Below are 21,551 nucleotides of genomic sequence, written 5' to 3' on the forward strand. Positions count from 1 at the left end.
CGGCAACAAAACGTTCTTGTTTTGCAATACGTTTATGCTATACTGCAGCGGTTCCCAAACTGGGGTCCGCGGTCCTTTAGGGGTCCGTGAGGCAATTTTGGGGGGACCGCGAAGCGGTTGAAGTAATTCTATAATCTTATTTGGAGTCAGTTTGTGCCACTAAATAAGTTTAAATCAAAGTAGAATTGAGAATCGACTGTCTCCATTGCTAAACAATTGCCTTTATTGAATGAATTCTATCAAACAATGTAATTGTTCGCGCACAATCGTAATGTTTTTGTCCTGTTTGTGATGACACATGCTGTCTTAGGATAATTGTTATGCGTAATTTTGCATTACTAGCTGAAATCATGCAATCAACTTTCGTTTGTGTGAAATACACATTTAGTCCTAAGGACCGCGAGCCCTCGAAATAATGGCGAAGGGACCGTTTTGAAAAAAATATGAAAAAGTTTGGGAACCACTGCTATACTGTAACCTCTTGGTAAATACTAGCTAAACGAACAATAAACTCTTCATAACCACAAGTCCTAGTACATTTATGTCAAGAACAGTATGTGGGCCGGAGAAAAAATCGGTTTGCCACTCGCTGGGGTCTGGTCACTGTGTAACACGGGCAAGGTTTGACACTTCACAAAGCAACTATAGGACGACATTATTTTAAAGACGATCACCCTTTTTATCTTTCGTGCGTTTTCTTGTCTTTTACAGTGTGTTTCTAGTCAGTTTTTCTGTTGATGGTTGGTGCTTGGTGGTGTTTGTGAGGTGCCTTGCCTAATTTAAATCCCTTTTGTGTTGCTTTTTTAAAAACTAAAAGGTTTTTGCAAAAGCGAAAGATATTTGTTCTTTATACTAAAGCTTACTGATTTCGCCCTGAAATAAACGTTTCCAAACTTGTCTTAATAACCATAACGTGTTTTCGATGAAATATCGTCCATGATTTTGGCAAAAACATCGTGCTGGATGCACTCTGAATTATAAGGAACATTAGAAGAGTTAAAATTAACGAAAAAATGCAAACTCCCCAAACCGTCTCGCTTATTGTAGCACTAGCCGATGTTTTGTATTTTGCGTATGCTCGTCGACATGACAACGACTGGCGTGTAACCTCTGTCCGAATTGGAGCTTGAAAAAATTTAGTCACGATTTTGTCAACCGGGATTTACAGAAAGTAAGATCACTTATGTATCACACATGTAAATTTCAGAAAGTTGGACAACTCTCTTTTGAACGAACGGGAGATACAGTTGTATCCCTTAAGAGAAGGGGACAATTAATACCCTCAGAAATTAAATTGTACAAGCTAGGTAAAACAACAAAAACATCAGTGGATATTGTTAATATTACATCGAAGCAACACTTTCGAACAAACCGACGATGAAATACAGTTGCTCTATCGTCGCGAAAAGGCGAATACAAAGAATGATAAATAAATACCACAAAAAAGAACGAATACATCGAAAGGTACAGTGCCCAACAAACAGCAAATTGAATAAACACCTTGGCTAAACAATTACCCACATTTTTGCTAGCCGAAAACAATTGTGCTTTACTTGATTTCGGTCAAAGGCTTTCGCCGTATGTCGCGCAATGAAACAAAAGTTTTTCACACGTTATTCCGTTCGTAAAGCCAAACTTAAATATCTAGAAAATCGTTAAGATATCATGCAGCAGGGTCATGTACATAAAAAAGACGGGAATAAAACGAAACGCAGCCCATGGCAAAATAATAATTGCACCACTAAGCAAACTTAAACGGAACACGCAGCGACACGCCAGAAAAGGGCACGAAAGTAAAATATTTTGTAGTTTTTCCCTTGTACTATGTTTTATATGCATATTACGACGAAACGTTGTTACCAACACTTCAAGGTGTAACCTTGATCCTACCATTGGGTCTTAACAAAGCCTTACCCCAAGTTCAGATGGTCTTGGCTTAATAACTGCATACACATCATTATGTAATGCCCACTGTCGGACAATTGAACGACAGTTGAGACGTCATAAACAGCTGTAGCAGACAAGATGACCTCATGCAAATAATTGTTGGGTTCAATTGGGTGCAGCAGTGAACATATACATTTTGTGTGAACATTGAAGGCATCCTTCCATGCAATATCAAATTCCACCAAATGATCAGAATGGCTTGATATGTAGCATAAATCAAATATGCTAGGAATAACAATAGCATTTGAAGCTAATTGTACTTTTAGACACAGAAACAGACTCGGTTAAGTCTCCAAAATCCTCTTAACCAGTGGTGGGATTCAGCCGGTTTGCACCAGTTCTATAGAACTGTCTCACGAAATTTTATGAGATCAGCAAACCGGTTACTGTGAATGGACGTTTTGTAAATGAACTGACAGAATAGTATGAGTTTTGTGACAGAACCAGCTGACAAAAAAATTGTTTCCCACCACTGCTCTTAACCCAAATCCCCTGTATCTATTTAATAAACTGACACATGTGAATGCTTTATGAAGCGACAGTGTGACAGATTCTTAACTCTCCATTATTTGTGCCATACACAAGACCCTGACCCACACCAGGAAGCCAGGCTATGGTATTTATATTCACAAATCTCTGAGGGGTGTCTGGAATCACTGCAAAATATACAAAAAGAATAGTTAAATGTAATCAGCAAATAATGAAAAACAACATTTTTTTAATCAGATAACAGTGTTTACCAGGATGATTGACATGATGAACAACTGTGGAAAGTGCTTCACATCCTTTGTGGCCAACTCTAAGAATTTGAGCCATAGGAAACCTAAAAGTAAAAAGTAAATTAAACTAGAAGGGTGGCTTAGCACATTTTGTCATTGCCTATACACTATAACCTATTTTAAAACATTCATATATTTCCTCTGCTTATTTTATATTGGGTCCCACATTATCCAGCGTCTTTTATAACCTTAGTTGTTTCTGCAGGCAGAAACTCATGGGTCCCCACACATGCAAAGTTAAAAATAATGCATTTCAAGAGATAACCATGAGAAAGTCGGGTGTTGTAAGGTAAAACACAGTGATCAGCACTGGGCTTAAATAATAATACTATGAAACCACAATAATTCAATCAATAGTACTACAAAATTTGAGCCCAATCCGCCAATGTTTAAAGGTTTGACCACTAGAGGTGTTTTGAGCAACAACCATTAATGCTTCTGACTACATAGGGCTGTTAACAACCCCCTAACTGCCATGCCACAAAAACGTCCAACAAGCAACCCACAAACACAAGTAACACACAACTGGTTGCCCTTGTAACACTATTGGGCCACAGAAATCTTTCGTTTGTGGTGCCCAATAACATACAAATACGTTTTACACTTTGGGGGCTAGTGGGGTGAATGTTGGGGCTACAGGGTTGAACACAACAATCAACACCTATAAATGGCCTCTTCTTCAAGCTATCCAAATTTCAGCCCATTCCGACACTGTTTAAAATCTCACCCATTTTGAGGGGTTAACTGGGTAAATACTGGGGTTATCAACACAAACAAAGTGGGAAGCACATCTACATAACTATCTTTACCATATGTGTAAGCTTCATCCGAATCCATTAAACATTTGATGGCAAAACGAGTCGGACAAACTTTGCGGGGTAAAAAAACATTTTAGGGGGCTAGCGGGGTAAGTACTGGGGTTATCAACACAAACAAAGTGGGATGCACATCTACATAACTATATCTACCATCTGTACAAATTTCACCCAAATCCATCATACATTTGATGGAAAAAAGAGTCGGACAAACTATGGGTGAAAAAAAAAACATTTTAGGGGGCTAGCGGGATAAATAGTGGGGTTATCATCACAAACCAAGTGGGATGCACATCTACATAACTATATCTACCATCTGTGCAAATTTCACCCAAATCCATTAAACATTTGATGGAAAAACGAGTCGGACAAACTTTGGGTGAAAAAAACCATTTTAGGGGGCTAGCGGGGTAAATAGTGGGGTTATCAACACAAACAAAGTGGGATGCACATCTACATAACTATACCTACCATCTGTGTAAGTTTCATCTAAATTCATTAAACATTTGATGGCAAAACGAGTCGGACAAACTTTGGGGTAAAAGGGGGCTAGCGGGGTAAATACTGGGGTTATCAACAAAAACAAAGTGGGATGCACATCTACATAACTATATCTACCATCTGTGTAAATTTCATCGAAATCCATCAAACATTTCATGGAAAAACGAGTCGGACAAACTTTGGGGAGAAAAAAAAAGAAGAAAAAAAAAGAAAAAACAAACAAACAATTTGAGTAAAATCAATATGTGTCCCCTTCAGGGAAGGGGACCCATAATAATGCATTAGGTGAGAGTAAATTTTAGCAGCTTAGCAAAATAACAACATAATGTGCAAAAGAGGTTGTTTTAACAGTGTAACAATTAGACAAAGCAAATGTGCTAGTTTTGGCTCAAAATTGTATCATGAAGTAAAATATTATGCAAAAAAGTGTACCATATTTTACGGACCATAAAGCGCACTGTCAATAAATTGCTTTGATTAGTTCTTTGTTCATACATAAGGCGCACCGGGCTATAGAACGCAACGTATTTTAAGGAGTATAAAAGTTTACTTGTTACGTAATAAATGTAAGCAAGTCACAATAGTACAATGAGCAAAAGAAAAAATGAGTCTAGTGAATATCACAGTTGCTAGTTGCTTTCACCATAGTTTGTTGTGTAAGACGGTGGTTTATTTATATAATAATAGTATACTGGAGTGTAGGCAATAAAGCACTACTTGATCCATACATGAGGCGCACCGGCTTATAAGGCGCACGATCAATTTATGAGGAAAAAAAGGATTTAAATTGTGCCTTATGGTCCGTAAAATACGGTAACCTAAACACTGTATACATTTCTGTTTATAAGTTCAATGGTGAAAATAATGGCATGAGCATTTGTCAAAACATTTGACAAAAAACAGATCACTTTTTATGTCATTTGGGCCGGTATTTTCAACATTTTAACCTAAAGCTTTATTACAAGCATTGCAACAAATCAAAAATAAATTTCACTACTTCAAAAGCAAGATTAGGTAGAACTGTAAAACTTAGAGACAAGTTTGCTGCATGGTTAGACATTATCAAATTTTACGAAGCACTAAAACTGACCACAGTCAATTTATTATTTTACACCTTACCTATACAATTGCCTGCCTTCCTGGGAGTAAACTCGGTTTTTGACTCCCACCGCAATGTAGCCACCTAGTGGCGATAAGCTTAGACAAACAGCATTTGGCCCAATTGATTTCCTGAAAAGATGCAAAAGATGATAGTATAATTCAGAATCAATACCCTTTCTGTATTAGGTCCATTACAATCTTCATTCACCAAGCAACAAGCTGGGTGATTCTATTTTTGAGTTTGAAAAATTTGGAAAAGATTTATTGTTTGGGGTGAAGTTTAAGCAGGTGGTTTGATATAATTTGGTGGCTATGTTCCGACTTTAAAACAACCCTTGGTCTATGTATTGTAACAATGTCAGCATCTGTAGTGCACATTTATTGTTTAGAAACCAAACATAAGTAAATGCATTACTTATAGCTGTGTGTACAGCAGTACTATTGTTGGCTGAATAATTTTTAAAAAATATGTTAAAGGGTCAAGCCCAAAAAAGTATGAAAATCCCTGCCTTGGATATATGCTAATCAAGGCTATGTTATATAACAGGGGGGGCCAGATCAGCTTCACGCTTGAGCCGCATATCACATAACTTAGTTTTAAAAGAGCCGCAACACAAAAAATCTAAAAAACGAATTTATTCACTCACAATGTAGTGTATGCTATCAAATAATGATTATTGTTGTATGGTGATACTGTGAGTCTCCACCTGGGCTGCAAAGTGTTTGAAATTAGGCTGATATGATGGGAAAGTTTAGTGTTTAGCTTCGTAATGATGTTTCAAGTTGCTAATTTTGTAATAGTTGAGCAAAGCTTGACAGATAAGACACACAGGTCTAAACTTTGCAGTTATTGCTAGTAGCAGCTGTAATACAAATGTAAAATGCTGTTAATGTCAGCCCTGACTTACAGCTTAAATCTAAAAATATATTTGACTACAATGCACAATCTAGCACGCTTCTGTACAACAATGTTCTTTTCGGCTGATTTTCGGAATGTACATTGGTTATGACAAACAGTCAGTCTATTGTTAATACAGGATATAATGCATTGTTTCATAATCAGGATAAACAACTCGGCAAGATGGGGAAATGCATGTCCAACATTAAAGAGCTGCAATCAAAGGCTCGAGAGCCACAGTTTGGCCACCACTGTTATATAACAACTGGAATCATCTTTGATTACCAACCTGAATATATTTTGACCCAATGTGCTTGGTTCTAATGAGAAAACTGCAACTTGCATAGAATCAGGAACAAAATTTAGTTCCGCTGGAATAAACGTTGCCAGTTTAGTTCCATCTTTGGAAATATCAACACTTGAATCATTGTAGACTTTGCACTGTGGAACTATTACATTGATGTCAGATCTGAAAGAATAAATACACATGTTTTAGGGTAAAGCACTAAAACTACCATACAATGTTTAATCTGGAATGGAATATTTTTCCCAAATTGACCCAATTTTTTTGTAAAGATGATTGGAAAAATTATTGTGAATGCATTTTAGCTTCTATTAATATGAATTAGACATTGTATGGTTTAAGTTGTACATGACATAAAAATGCCTTTCACTCTTAAATTAGCTTTCTTTAAATGCGCATTTGAGTGAAACTATGGGTTGTATATTATTTGTTGATGATACAGGTGTGAAAAAACATGCATAGGCCTTATGGGCCAATATTTTATATAGTTTGTGCACAACCAAGCGTTCATTTGAAATTGTTTTGGATGTCAGACCTTGTTTTATCCTGTAAATTTGTTGTTCTTAAAATTCCGTTTCCAAAATCTGAAAACCATATATACCTGCTAATTTCGGGAAGTTCCAATTTAGAAAAGTCCCACCACTGCAATCGATACGAGGTTGGATCTGGTGAATTGTGTCCAGGATAAAATGACAGATACTGGTTGATGCTACGTAAGCGAAGCTGGTGTCGACGCCTAAAGACACAAAATTTATAAAATACTGTCAACGCTTTCCATATGTCTCCTTGTTACATAACCCCGATCAAAATAAATAGGCTTTTTGCACAAAACAGAATAGCTATTCTATTTTTAAAACAATTCAATGACTTGAATTGACTACAAATCTGCCATCATAGATAGTTTTGTCTGTAAGTATGTAACTTTATGCAAAGAGCTACTAACAGCTGGGACATTACCGGAGTAGGTAATCAAAATATTTTTGCTTTAAATCTAATCAACTTAGAAAGTTAACTGGCATAAAAAATTAAAAGCTCTGCATGTTAACTGTTTATGATTTGCAACTGCAAAGCGGTAGATTTTTATCTGTGCATCAAATAAATATCTGCAGAAATCTAAATCCTGTTTTTACAAACTTTTTGCAATAACAATTCATATTTTCATTCATGTAAATGCAACACATCTGTTGTCATACCAATTATATCAAAATAATATGATCCACTACAACTGCTATTAATACAGTTCTCTTTATTGCCTCATAAACATGTTCCATATAAATAAATATAATTATGACAAAAGAATGCACAAAGCATGGTACTTAGTTCTTTAATTAAACTGTTGCCCACTAAAATAAGCTTGTAAGTCAGGGTTCCCAAACTCAAACTGCTTTAAGGGCCAAAAACAAGCTTTTAAAGAAGTCGAGGGCCACACTATCGAAACATTTGTTACAGTGTAGCAATACAACAAAAGTATTGCATAATTAAAAAATAAAATGTTCATTTATGCCAGGGGTGGGCAACATGCGGCCCTTCATTAAAGGTTGTGCGGCCCGCAGAGACGCTTGGATTTCAAGTATTGGCCAACGAGTCCAATTATTTCATATTTTTGAGCTGATTAATGCGCCTGATGCTAGTTTTTGTGTTTGAGACCCCTGACGTAGGCCATGGTACGCTAAAGTATGAAAACCACTGATCTCAAGCTATATAAATGACCATTTAAGCTTCAAAACGTTTCTTTGTGGATTTTACAATCAACTTAAAACCTTACCAATGAGTTCTTGATTGCCGGGCTCTGCTTCTTTGTTGAGCAGATCTAGAATAAGCAGCATCTGGGGGCGGCTGGTCATTAACCCCAGGATTAAACTGTTGTTCTGCAAAATAAATAGATTTAAATTGTTTGTATTTGCTAGAATCTTTCTTAGTGCTTATTAAGGGACACAGTAAATGGGAGATATGTTCATGCTGACAAAACTAACCGCACATTATTTTGTCAAGCAAGACACTTAGCATTTCAATTTATTAAACATATTCGGTATAGATTTTGAGCAGATATTTTTGCTCTTTACAAACAATAGACACTTACATTAGCCAGAACATAAAACATAACACTAAGTATTAGATGATTTAAGGAAAACTAGACTTTCTATTTGAATAAGGAACTAAAGATGGCAAAAACTTTGTTAAACTATATATATAATTTATATAGTTATATATATAATAATCAAATTTTTTTGTTTCCCAAAGCTTTAGAAAAAACTTGGCTTTAGGAAATGAGTTTACGCATAACCATTGGCTTACTGTATTCAAGGGGCAGGACATTAATCTCATAAAGCTTGCTAGTGTTTATGGTATTTTACAATGTACAATTTTTGTAATTGTAATCTTGTTTCTGCTTGCTACAATCTTACAGAAGCAGAAATAAAATCATGCCCACCCTTTGACCCCGAAATTCTTTGATTTTAGTAGCACAAAAAACCTAAATGTCTACAGTTATTTTGCTAATTACTGAGTTAATATTTTTTGACAAATGCCCCAAAATGCACTTACGCACTGCTGTTTCATTCAACTGACCAGGTTCAGATGAAGCAGGCACTTTTTGATAACTTAGTATGACATCATAAACAGTGGCAATGATTGCAATTGTGATCGCAAGCAAAAGCATAAATCTAAAAACAAAGTGACAACAAAAAGCGACATGCAAAAACTAACAAACATGCGGATATAACTAATAAAATGAAAACAAAAACAAATTAATGCCACCAACCTAACAAACCACAAAGCTATCATGCACATAATTCATCTGATAGGGCATTTAATGTGTAAAAACTTACATTCCAAGAATAGCAGTTGGCGTGTTTGCCTGAAATTCTTTTTGTGGATGTACATACACTTTGAAATTTGGTAGCAAGTTTTGCAGAAGAAATGAAATGTTTTGAGCTGAACACTGATCAGGAAAACAAGTTCCCAAATCAAATTTTAACACTGTGTTCTGCAAAAACATAAAATTTTATGCACATTGTGCTCCATATTAGTGCTTTTCAGCCCTATGCATGGTGTACCATACATTGTCTAGGTTGTACCACATTATTGGGGTGTACCTGATGCAATATACCTACAACCAAGCATCACAATAGGCAAGTTTACGTTTAAGACCAGACTGAAGGGAGTGTACAAGATAGGTACAGCTGCATTTCAAAATTCTCAAGTGTACGTAGCCATATTCTGTTTGTATGGTCATAGTTTAATATTTTTTTGATAACCTTGGTAATGAAGTGAATTACAATTTGCAGTGGAAAGTGAATCAAGTTACAGTTTTTACTGGTTCAGTTTTTACTTTACTTTTTTGACAAACACACTAAAAACTGTTAAATATTTCTTACATTGATCGTCAGTGAAGTAAAATAATATTTTCCCTTGAAGCCTGAAGAGTCAATATTCCTGCATTCTCCATAGTTTCCCAAATATCTGGCATTTCCTTCAAAATATCCACTCTCCACTTTTCCCCAGGCATCCAACACTAAAAAACATTTATAAAAAAACATACTATGATTTATATATGAGTGTTCCGTGATCGCTGGTCTTCATGAATTTTTTAGAGCTGATCCCAGTTATGAATTTATGTTCATCTAAAATTAAATGAAATAGTATGTGAAAGCAAAAATAAAATAGATTTTTGATCTTTGTAGTCAAACATTGAAATGCTTCAACATATTTTACAGACAATTTGGGATAGTTTTAAGCAATCATCCAATCTTGTATTTAGGTACGTTTTGTGAAAATCACAGGATGGCTATACATTCATTAAAGTTATTCCACATGTTCAATTCATAATGTGTTAAAGGTTAAACCCACAAGATGCATTGAACTATGTTAAGTTCACATTCAAATGAAGCCCAACACACAGGTGGCATAGCAGTGGACTAGTATTAAGAATTCCACCATCGCTATATTTAGCAGGATAAAAGTTACATACAAATTTACAAGCACCTTTAATAGCATAGTATTTTCCTTTGGACAGATCCTGTGCAAACTGCACCAAACTATTCAGGCAAGGGTCACCCGAGGTCGGTATAAAGGATTGCTGGAAAAACTTCTGAGACAAGTTTTTCAATGACTCCATTATTTGAGCCTCAACTTCAGAGAAATTTAGAGGCAGAAATTTGGGGAAATTCACTGTTGTGTTGCCGATGGTGTTTGTAGCTTGACATTTGCATACAATGATTGCCACAAGCAACCACATAATTAACAGTTTACTCATATTAGCACTATTTTTGGCCTGCAATGCATAGTCGTAATTATTTAAGATACATATATGCATACACATACTTTTGAGGTTGATTACCAAAGCACACTAGTACATTTGCAGATCTACACAGAAGAAAGATTTAGTCACAAAACAAATCCAAATAGTAAACTGTAACATACCAACTTTTTTGCAGTTTACAAATGTTTTTATACATCAGGAACATCATACAGTTTTTAAAGAGAAACATGTCTGGAACGCTTGGCAAGCAGGAAGAAACGGACTCGACATGCAAAATGTTAAAATTGGTAAATGTTACGTAAAAGGTGCAAAATCTTTTGTACCAAACACACTGAAAATTATGAAATACGAATCCGAACAACAGTGAGAAGGTACAAATTCATTGCTTAAAACCAACACACAATTAAAAAATTAAGATAGTACAAATTGCAAGAAAACACATATAGGGAAGAACAGTGAAAAGCATTAGAACACTCTAAAATGTACACATACTTTAAATTTGAACTATGTTAAACTAATTAAAAGAATAATTTTTATTTGAAATTATATACGGTGACCAACACACACTAGTAGTAGGCCAGGGCTATGTTATGACATTTGTTTACAATTTCACAAACTAGTGAGAATAAAATGTATTACTCAACGGAGCAAAATTTACCCTTAAGTTCACTGTTAAATGTTTCACAGACAAGTTGGCTTTACAAGATGGGTAAGATAAATAAAGAAAACAAATTTCACGCTATAAATTCAAGTCAGTAAACGAAAATGTTCACAATAGTTTTGGTTTTGCTAATTCAAGTCATGGAGGTCATAGTACATAAAGCAGTAGGAAAGAATTCAAGCATCATGTTCACTTTGGTTATCCAACAGTGGATTTTCGTCTTGAACATAAACATGATTGGCAACTGGTTGCTTGGGTTGATCTTTTCCAGTCAAAATCTTTATAATCCCAGTAACAGGAGCTTCAACCATTAAGTGCACGAGGTAAGCAAGCACAAGTGTTACACAAACTGAAGCTAAAAATGAAAAAAATCAAGATAGTGTTTAACTACAAGTTTATCTAAAACAAATTTATTACTGAAAACTACTGAAAAAGGAAATCATGTCCCATTAACAGAATCATTGACTGATTTTGTTGCTTGGAAACGGGGTTTCATTTTCGTTTATTTGTTTAAAAAACAGCAATCATTAAAGACCTTGCTGCTTCTTGGAGAAGGTGATACTGTTCAGTTAAACACTCGTGCTACATATTGTATTAAAGTATAAAAGAAAAATAAATAAAGGGTGGTTTACACACATGTTACGATTTAAATATACTAGTCGGGTTCATGACTGTTTTGTTGGATAGAATGTTAAACAATAAAGTGTCAAACATAAAGAGGCAAAACACGAACTAAAGATTTGAAGGTATAACTATACAGCAGACAGGCTAGTGCAGTGGTTGGTAAACAATGGACGGGCCAGTGTACTTTTGGCAATTATTCTCAGTAAATTGTTGGGCATAGTAAAAAGTTGTGCAGATCTCCAAGTCTGGCTCAAAAAATTGGATCCGGTAATAAAGGTTTGAGTGACCACTGGGCTCATAAATAGGGCAAATCAGTAATAAGGAGAAAGTGAAATACACTAAGTGAAAATGTTGATATGTATGTTAGGTCATGAGACAAGCAATTCTTTAACTTACCACAGTATAGTAACATAATGTATTGGATGCTCAGGTGAAGCAAAGTTTCTGTCGTTGTAGAAAGCAAACCGATCACCAGTAGATGAAGCAAATACAGACAGTAAGTAAGTCTGCTAAGTGGAATGAATGCCTTCCAGCTCAAAAATGTATCGACATAACCTAGAACAAATTTGTTACTTGACATATCTTCTGTTAAAACAGAGTTTCTCAAGGTGTTGGATATCTCAAGGCTTATCACAGACTTAAATTAGTGGTAAAATGATTATAATACTATGAATCAAAACGCATTTAGGTTTGTCATTAGGTGTTTATTAGGTTTATCGTATTTTCAGCACGGTGCCACAACACAATTCTCAAAAAAAGTGAATGAGGGATTTTGAATCCTGATAATCAACCTTTGGACCTGTTTAACTGGTGCTAAGTGCTACACATGTACAAAGTACAAGAGGGTTGGAATTGGGAGTTTAAAAAATTAAAGCCTTGGTTGTGCACAGCTTAGGTTACAACCAAATACCCAAATATACCTGAACATAAACTTTTAGTATGGGCTACTTAAAAATACAGTAAACAAGATTCAGTTAATCCAGCTGTTTGCCTAATTTGTAAAAAATGAGGTACAAATGATTTGTAATTTGGTAAGGCTTTAACTAATCGACATTGGTTAATCTGAATCTTCACCTAATGCGGAAACTTTTTTGGTCCAAATGGTTCCGCATTAACTGAGCTTTACTGTGCATACAGAACACATAAAACATCTCTTTGCCATTGACCTACCTCCATAACCACTTGTACAGGCAATCACCACCCAACCCACACAGCAGCACCACACAGGTCTAGTTACTGCATTATAAAATGCAGCTACATCCAAGTTGAGAAACTCCATGTTGTGTATGGTTGGATATAAACCATACACAATTGACATTCCCACTGAAACCGCAGCCACCCACCCACAAACTACAGCAGCCTATAATTGACATTGAATTGTATAAATTTGGATTCTGTACACAGCACAATAGTACAAAACACAAAACTACAGAAATCGAATATAAAAAGATGACAAATAAGTATTTGGTGCATGACCACCATGCTCATGTAAATTGAGGTTTCATCATATAGCAGACAGCTGAAAATGTAGACAATTTATATTGGCTCTAGACCAAGGATCTGCAACCCTTGGCACACAACTTGAGTTTTCATGCCACTTCAAGTGATTACAGAAATTAAGTACAGTTTGACAGAGTTACAACTACTATATCTCTTAAAAATAATGGCACAATTATGCAAACAAAACCCTATGTGAGTATTACACAACTACTAACTTAATGATGCAGCAAATAAACTCAGAAAAAGGTACAAAGTCCGACAATGTCATGTAATAGCAAGTTCACTTCTACTAAATTTACCTTGGGCATTTTTACTTTGTTATTTCGGACATGAAGAAGATATCCAAAAGCCATTCCAATAAGATAAGCACCAATTCTACAGTAAGGTTTTCCGTATATGTCTTGCATGTACATGCTGTATTTTGGAGGATCACCTATAGTTTCAATTGCAGGGCCAGGTTTGATAACAGTTGTAAGGTTGGCACTGTCAGGAAAAGCATTCACAACTCCACTGTAAAATATCAAATAAACAGGCATGTATTTTCATTTTTTCAAATTTTAGTCAGTTATATTATGTACAGCACAAATAACTAGTGTGTTTCATTCATTTTAGGTTTCATTTTTAGCCTTAAAAACTTGCAATACAGAGATTACAGTGCTTTATTAACTATATAGGCTCTAAGAGACAAATTCAAACCAGCAAAAAAGGAACCGATTTATTTATCAGACACCTTAGTAGTATGTGACACAGAAACAGATATAAAATGGCAAAAACCAATAATAAACTGCTATAACTTTTATATTTTGCCTTTAAAATCATTACAATTTTATTTACAATGTCTAATCAGTAAACAACCACATAAAAATTGACTCTAAAGTATAAATGATAAAGAATCTATACTATGACTTTCATACTATGCAATGGAGGATAAGGTCAACACTATCGGTTGCTGTTGTGTGTGTCTTGAAAATGCTCCCGTGATTATCATGCTACTCACTGTGATAAATGACATGAGACCCAAAGCAATTTTCCAGAACCTGTCAAAAATATGTCAAATATGAATTTTCAAATTGTCACATAACATTTAATTCCATAAGGGTGTCAACTTTTAGTTTTACGCCAATTAATCGGTTTAAATTTTTCATTGGTCAGACTGAGCATGCATGATGCCTTCTAGAAAAACATTAATTTTGTGGACCTAAAATAGTTTCATGACAGATATAACGGCCCAAATAGACAGAAAAAGTGACATGTTTATTTTTCAAACGTTTCTGCAAATATTCCTTTTTCTCTTTGTGTGTCTAGTGGGATCATTGTATTAATTATTAAACTCTATAACAGATCTGTGTAAAGAAACTAGTGTTCTATAATAGTTTCATTTTCATCATTACAAAATGCTCCATACGGCATGTGGATATGTTACAAACATAACTACATTTAAATAAAGTACGTAGTTGTTTAACACACCTGTACAACAAGTAGAGAAATATTGGTGATAGAAGATAAAACTGCATGTCGTTAGCCAGGTACCATCCCCAGCTGAAACACTAAATATCCAAAAACCAATTAAAACAAATTAGTTTTTGTAAATGTATATCTTTTGTTCCATGGTCAGAAACACACTGTAGAATACTCAATAAATATATTGGAGTACACCAGGTTTTTGAAATACATATTTGCACAAGGTGTTGTGTTACATCACAAATCCTTTGTTGTCTCATTAAAGCAATAATTTCAAATGGTCCCAAATAGGAAAGTGCTACATGCCCCACCAAAAATTTCATCGGGACCACATTTAGCCATGGCCTAGTGCAGTGGTTCCCAAACTATGCGCCCCGGCACACTTGTGTGCCGTGAGATGTCATTAGGTGTGCCGCAAAAAATATTGAAATTAAAATCAATCAAGTAGAGTAGTAGTACCACTACCAGGTGCTTAGACCACTAGGCCAACATGCTCCACATCTCTGAGATGTTCAACTAGGCTATTTAACTATGAGAGTGACCTGTATAGCGGCTTCATGACCTCATAGTTAGTGCCTTTGTCAGCTAAAAAAATTATTCAAATGTTCGAAGTGGGCCAATTAATTTTTGTTTTTTCTAAACTGCGCCTTAAAAGAAAAAAGTTTGGGAACCACTGGCCTAGTGTTTGCCTACCACCGGCAAGCATAGACTAGAAAATACAGCCTGTGATGAGTTTTGAACCCATGACAGGAGTCTTTCTGCGACTAAACCTCTACCAACTGAGCTACACAGGCTCAGTGGTAAACCCATTGAAAATGTATGTTCACCTTAGTCAAATAAATATAAACCTGGTGTGCCTTTGGATGGCTACACTAGCCTGCAGCTTATCATTCTTTCGCTCAAAGCTTTTTAAATCTGTTCCAATAAAACTTTGAAATGAAATAAAAATTAACCTGCAAAATCTTACAATTTTCTTACAAACCTCTTTGGTCATGTCAGTAGGGTAAAGGTTGTTGATGTAGAGAAGGTTAGTCCACCAGTATTGGTCACATAACTTAACCGATGCCTCTGTATAAGTGTACCACATTGGACCAGTTCCCATCAATGGCCAAATACTAACAAGCATCAGAATGGAAAATGCATAAGCAGGTGTCAATCTGAAGATAGTAGAAATGCTGTCATTGTAACTTTTCTTAGATTTATAAGAAAGATTTATAACCTTTTATGAATGATTTGTTTTTTGCTTTAAGCTGATCTTTTTCCGAAGAACATATAAAAAACCATGTACATTTTATGTATGTGTACATTTTATGTACGTGTACATTTTGTGCATGTGTACATTTATGTAATGTGTACATTTTATGTATGTGGGAAAAGTGCAAAAATGATAAATTTCTCTGTTTATTGTCATCTGAATCTCAAATCCCCATAAAAATATTCCTGGCAATGGGGTAATATGGTTAAATGGAAGAAAAATATTGTCAATCCGAAATATTTAATATGCTATGTTAATTTCTGTGTACTTGGTTATGATAAACATGTTGAAGTGGCCAATGTTTACATTTAAAATTTAAAACAAACCTGATGTATCGATAACAATACATAATGGCAATATTCATCTTTCCATTTGACCGATTTAATTCTCTCATTCCCAAGTATGCCACAAGAAGCCCGCTCAGGAAAAAGAAGGTATCGACTGAATATGTTCCATTGACAATTGCTTGAAATGACCATGTGTTCAACAGGTATTTTGCCATGAACATTAAGTTATCTGTGAAAAATTAAAGATTATGGTAAGACCTGCTGTAGAAATGAGTTTATTTCACTTGGTGAAAGATAGTATAGCGAGGGATACAATACTATTAAAACAATTACCAAGTCGGAAATAGCTTGGTAATGGGCACAATTGAGGGCTAAACTGCAATACCACCAGCATTTCTAGATTTGTCCTTTTTTGATACACATATGTAGTAACTATGTAACTGCAGTTCACTTACCATCTATCCAGCAATTGTGTCCTAAACTTTTTCACACTTTATAGCATTACAACCTTGCACAGCTATTTTCGACTTAATGTTTTTTTAATGCAAAAACGTTACTATGATTTCTTTCACCAAGCAAAACAAATGCAATTCAAATATGTTACTCACTTTTTCTTCATTTTTTTGTAAAAAAGATCAATTATATATCCATCTCAAGTTGTAAAAGTATGTATAAATGTTAGACTGCCTCACCAGCATAGTTATCAGCTGTAAGCACAGTGTGTCCGAGAATAACCCAGGCCATGCTGATGAATCTAATTCCATGCAAGCAATTAATGTCGCCAGGCCTTTGGTCAGTGTTGAACAAGCGCTTGCTGTTTTCCAATGCAGAAAAAGACAAAATAATTTTCTGACATTTGGATGCTGAAACCAAACAGAGCGTAAAACAGTTTTATATGTTTTAGTTCTCAATTTATTATTGTACAGCTTTTGCTCAAAATCCACTGTGCATAGTAACTAGAAAAGTGGCTTTCTGATATACTTCCATTTTATATATTCTATACGATATTTACCAATTTACTACACTATACACAATTTTATCTACATACATGATTGTTTTTGCAAGCAAAAACGAATGGGTCCCCACACGTGTGTTTATGCGGATTTACGGTAAACCTATGTTGCGGTTATTTTTAGATTCTTAAGGACAAATGTTTCACAAAGCATTAACTTAACTTTAAAAGTTTTTTTCCATATTCTTTTAGCATCATTATTGTCATATAAGTACAAAAAATCGGTGAAAAACAACGGGGAAAATACATTCAATTTAATCTCTTGCTTTGACCTTGATATTGTGGTTCAAGTTCAGTTTTCAAACATAAATTTTCCTAGAAAGCCTTATCTGTTGTATTAGACACTATATAAAAAAAGTCGTTTGCTACAAAGGTACACATAACAACTTGTTTTTCAGTTAACTTTGTTTCGCAAAAACGATCGTTTAATGACCTTTTGACACTGTTTTTAAAAGCATGCAGTCCTTAGTGTTCAACAATACCGTTGGGCCTAATTTATATATGACTTAAGTTTTGATTTGTCAAAAATAAAGAAGATATGTTATGACGAAACATTTGTAACAGTGTTGTAATGCCTACAAGTTGACCTTTAGTGACCCGTGGTTATGAGACGGCCAAGCTGACAACGAGAATTTAAAGACCATTTATCGCGGCGTTCGAAAAAGTTAAGTTTATTAAATTTCATATTTATGTTGATCAACGATGTTTTGCCTGACATAAACGAAACCGAAGTATGTTTATCGAGTTCGAATTACGTCTTAGGTGTAAAACCTGCGCCAAAACTGAAAATGCGCGTGATAACTCAATAAAACGACACAGCATTGCTGCACAAAACAACAGCTGATTTCTAATCACCCAAACGACTGTCTCGTAAACGTCTGTCCAGACGTCAAACTGAGCACTCCCTCTCTGCCGCCTTAATCGTTACGATCGGATTCACCCATTTTTTACCCTTTAAACCGCGAAATAATCAGTTTTAATTTTAAGGCAGAAATACATGCCCTATGATGCAGAAATATTTGAAATATTTAACAATTGTATATGCAGGGTATTCGTTTAGTATTTAAAATTTTGCCAGTTACCTTTACAACCCATAATATGTGTACGTTATCAGTCAGATATAAGTCCCGAGGGAGGAATTCACTGGGGGAAGGGGACCCATAATAATACTAACACTTTATCGCTATTATAAGATATTTGTCTTTTAAGATTTGGAAAATCGAACCGTGGATTATTCATAATAAAACATGCTTAAAGAGCAATACTGGTTTATACATTATGCCTGACAGCAACGGCTTATTTATAATACTAACAAGGTTAAAAATTATTTATAGAATAATGTATTAGATTTGTTAACAATATTTAAAAGTAGACAAATTAAAAGGGATTTTTTTACCTTCAGTGGCATAATCAAGATCCAAGCAATCAAGCTCAGTAAGAACTCGCTTCCTATGCCATCTTATAATGCCATCATACAAAGTTGCTGAAAATGTAATAGTGAATACAATGGCCAAAATAACCCTGTAAAATGCAATTTTTGAGTAAATTTCAAAATATGGTAGCTAATTGAAGGACTGACTTGAAATGCATGTTAACCGAATAAAAACAATTGTAGGGTCATATAAAAGTATTTTTTCAAATTGTTAACACCCATTAATTATCACTTTAAATATCCAAAAAAATGTTATTGAGGAGTTTTCAGGTGTAATACTTACAGTCCTAAGATAGATTTTGGTGAGTTTGCTTTGAATTGTTGTGATGGAGTAACAGTCACAGTCACATTTTTTAGTGCTGTCTCAAAGAGATTTGAAACATTTTGATCACTACATGTGTTGGGAAAACAAGTTCCAATTTGCAACTGCAGCGGGTATGCCTGGAAACAATTGTGTCGCATTGTAAAGTTATATATTTGATATAAAACGCACAGGAACTCAAAATTTGTATGAAGAGTAATGTATACAAGGACACAATTTTTTTACTTAAATTTAAACTCTTACCTTTGATGAAAGAAAAACAGAGAAATATTTTCCTTCAAAGTCCGTGCTTTTAATATTGATACATTCATAATATCTTCCCATCCACTTAATGTTGAGCTGAAAAAATCCACTTTCCAGCTTCCCCCAAGCATCTAACACTACAACAAGCAAGATGATAGTTTTGCTATTAGGAAACTTAACCCAGTTCTTTATCAAGTGTATAGAGCTCTACTGGCAAATGTATTTTTTCCCACAGTTCGACGTCCTATACAGGTTGTCTTCATCAGGGTAAATACGACTGAATGCAACTTTATGTTAAATTTAGTCCTTAAGCCTATCCCACCTTCACAGTTCATTTAAATAACTGTGCTCTTTATGCAATCTACAAGTATTTAGCAAACCGTTTCTAGTGTGAGTTGTTGTGTTAATAGCTCTATCTGTATTTAGGAAATTGAATCCATTTTAAAATAGATTCGGATTTTGCTAAACTTTCAATGTTTTTTCAATGTGAGTTCCGTTCGGTTTAGTTTTTTGGGGAAAAAAAGTTATGGCCTAGGTTTACTGATATAAACTAATCGCACAGGTTCATGGGGTCAGATTTATTCTGGTTTAACTCCCTGCTTATATTTATCTTTAGCAGGCATAAAAGATTTTTTATGTACACAGTATTTACTTTTTCATTGTAAACAGCAATTCTAAATAAATAATGAATATGCATAGTCAAAACATTTTTTGAATTCAAAATATAATATTTACATCATTACCTTTAATGGCATAAACCTTGGACTTTGAAACATCAGAGAGTAGTTGTGCCAGAGAGGTCACACAAGGGTCGTCACTTGTGGGGTCAAAAGTTTGCTGAAAGAATTTCTCTCTCACATTTTCAAATGATTCAAAAGTATTTTGAAAAGTTGAATTTCCAATTTCAGCATGTATGTTTTCAATGTCTGCACAGTTGCAAATAGAAACCAGCCCAAACAACAGCAGAAGAAATTTTATCATTTTAAATGAATGTTTTTTTTTCTATGCCGTGGCCTGCGGAATTAGCACAAAACAGCTTAATACTCTTTATGCTGGTGCTATTGGTTTCAAACACAACACAAAAACTGTACATGGTTGTTGTCAGTTTGTCACACATTCTATCAATTTGTGAAACACTAGTAATTTATTTTGTGAAGCAGGTAGAAACTCAAGCTATCAAAATCTGTTTAATAAACTACTTTATTTTGCACATTATTAGAAAAAAGGTTTAGATTGGTGTTTAAAAAGCCTGACTGCAACCTTTTTTAACATAACCATATATTTGAATATCCTAAAGTAAAGGACATGACATTGGATGACATAGTTATAAAGTTTGATCATGAAAGTATACCTGACCCACAGTGCAAATATATACTCCGTTTTTATCTTACTGGGATAAAGTTTGTGCAAACACTGTCACAATTACAATTGCACAAGCATAGCGTGCTGTTGCGAAATGCAAAAAAGCCACTAAACCGGTTTAAACTTCAAAATAATATTACAAATTTAAACAGTTAAAACCTTCAAACAGTTGAAAACAGCAAGGAAACGCACCTTTCTTTGACCCACTTGCTTTTTTTCTTCGCTAACATCACATGATGTTTGTTTTTCTCGCCTCAAGACCACCGTCATTTCGCCGAAATGAGAATTCGAGTTTTTTTGGGGAAATGTATGTGATTTATCCGTTTACCATATACATGTTTCAAAATGTTTTTTTTTTGTTTTTTTTTCGACAATGAGGCGGCATTCCGATAACTGAAAATTTAACGAAATGTTTATTTGGAAAAAAATGCGTTTTATTTGTTGGGGACAAATTTATTTAAGTTTAAAACCTTATGGCCATGCTTTTTAGCTGAATTTATTTTATCTTTAACTTTTAAGTGGCTAATCAGGAACACTAAAGTAAAACTTATTTGTATTACGAATTCTACCTTAAAGTTTGCAACTTTAACTAGGACTTTCCAACCACGCCCAGGAGGCAGTCCTTGCGGTGGTCGTTCGGTTTTTTGTTAACCCAGGACCTTTGCCAATAGCCGTATTTTACCTGGGCCTAGAGTTTATTAGGTTTTGTATGGAGATGTGCAGTTTTTTATTTCGTAGTTGACTATTGTTTTTTTTGAAAAGTGTTACAGGATAAGGAGAAATTGG

The 21,551-nt window shown here is 34.8% G+C and overlaps 3 protein-coding genes across 4 annotated transcripts; all 3 read right to left on the reverse strand.

Moving 5' to 3' along the window:
* Positions 1 to 1,324: 1,324 nt before the first annotated feature.
* LOC145229667 (activating molecule in BECN1-regulated autophagy protein 1A-like) lies at positions 1,325 to 8,325 on the reverse strand. The gene is made up of 7 exons (XM_080095002.1): positions 8,319 to 8,325; positions 8,111 to 8,213; positions 6,947 to 7,081; positions 6,331 to 6,510; positions 5,162 to 5,272; positions 2,688 to 2,770; positions 1,325 to 2,603 (listed from the first exon to the last, which is right to left on the reverse strand). Exons 1-7 carry the CDS (start codon positions 8,323 to 8,325, stop codon positions 2,476 to 2,478), a joined length of 747 nt encoding a protein of 248 aa, XP_079951128.1. The 3' UTR covers positions 1,325 to 2,475.
* Positions 8,326 to 8,597: 272 nt separating this feature from the next.
* LOC145228976 (uncharacterized) lies at positions 8,598 to 10,666 on the reverse strand. The gene is made up of 4 exons (XM_080094205.1): positions 10,330 to 10,666; positions 9,723 to 9,859; positions 9,174 to 9,331; positions 8,598 to 9,008 (listed from the first exon to the last, which is right to left on the reverse strand). Exons 1-4 carry the CDS (start codon positions 10,664 to 10,666, stop codon positions 8,819 to 8,821), a joined length of 822 nt encoding a protein of 273 aa, XP_079950331.1. The 3' UTR covers positions 8,598 to 8,818.
* On the reverse strand, positions 10,620 to 20,436 carry LOC145228975 (nose resistant to fluoxetine protein 6-like). 2 transcript variants are annotated; one of them, XM_080094203.1, is made up of 13 exons: positions 20,147 to 20,436; positions 19,404 to 19,540; positions 19,122 to 19,279; positions 18,803 to 18,927; positions 17,087 to 17,257; positions 16,434 to 16,623; positions 15,835 to 16,009; positions 14,859 to 14,938; positions 14,306 to 14,428; positions 13,691 to 13,901; positions 13,062 to 13,251; positions 12,288 to 12,446; positions 10,620 to 11,622 (listed from the first exon to the last, which is right to left on the reverse strand). In XM_080094203.1, exons 1-13 carry the CDS (start codon positions 20,382 to 20,384, stop codon positions 11,444 to 11,446), a joined length of 2,136 nt encoding a protein of 711 aa, XP_079950329.1. In that variant the 5' UTR covers positions 20,385 to 20,436; the 3' UTR covers positions 10,620 to 11,443. The 2 variants fall into 2 exon arrangements, with proteins under 2 accessions (XP_079950329.1, XP_079950330.1); XM_080094204.1 differs by lacking the exons at positions 10,620 to 11,622; positions 13,062 to 13,251 and having other exon boundaries at positions 12,353 to 12,446.
* Between the last annotated feature and the right edge of the window lie 1,115 nt (positions 20,437 to 21,551).

Source organism: Phallusia mammillata, chromosome 5 (assembly GCF_965637545.1).
Source record: "Phallusia mammillata chromosome 5, kaPhaMamm4.hap1.1, whole genome shotgun sequence".
Classification (NCBI taxonomy): domain Eukaryota; kingdom Metazoa; phylum Chordata; class Ascidiacea; order Phlebobranchia; family Ascidiidae; genus Phallusia; species Phallusia mammillata.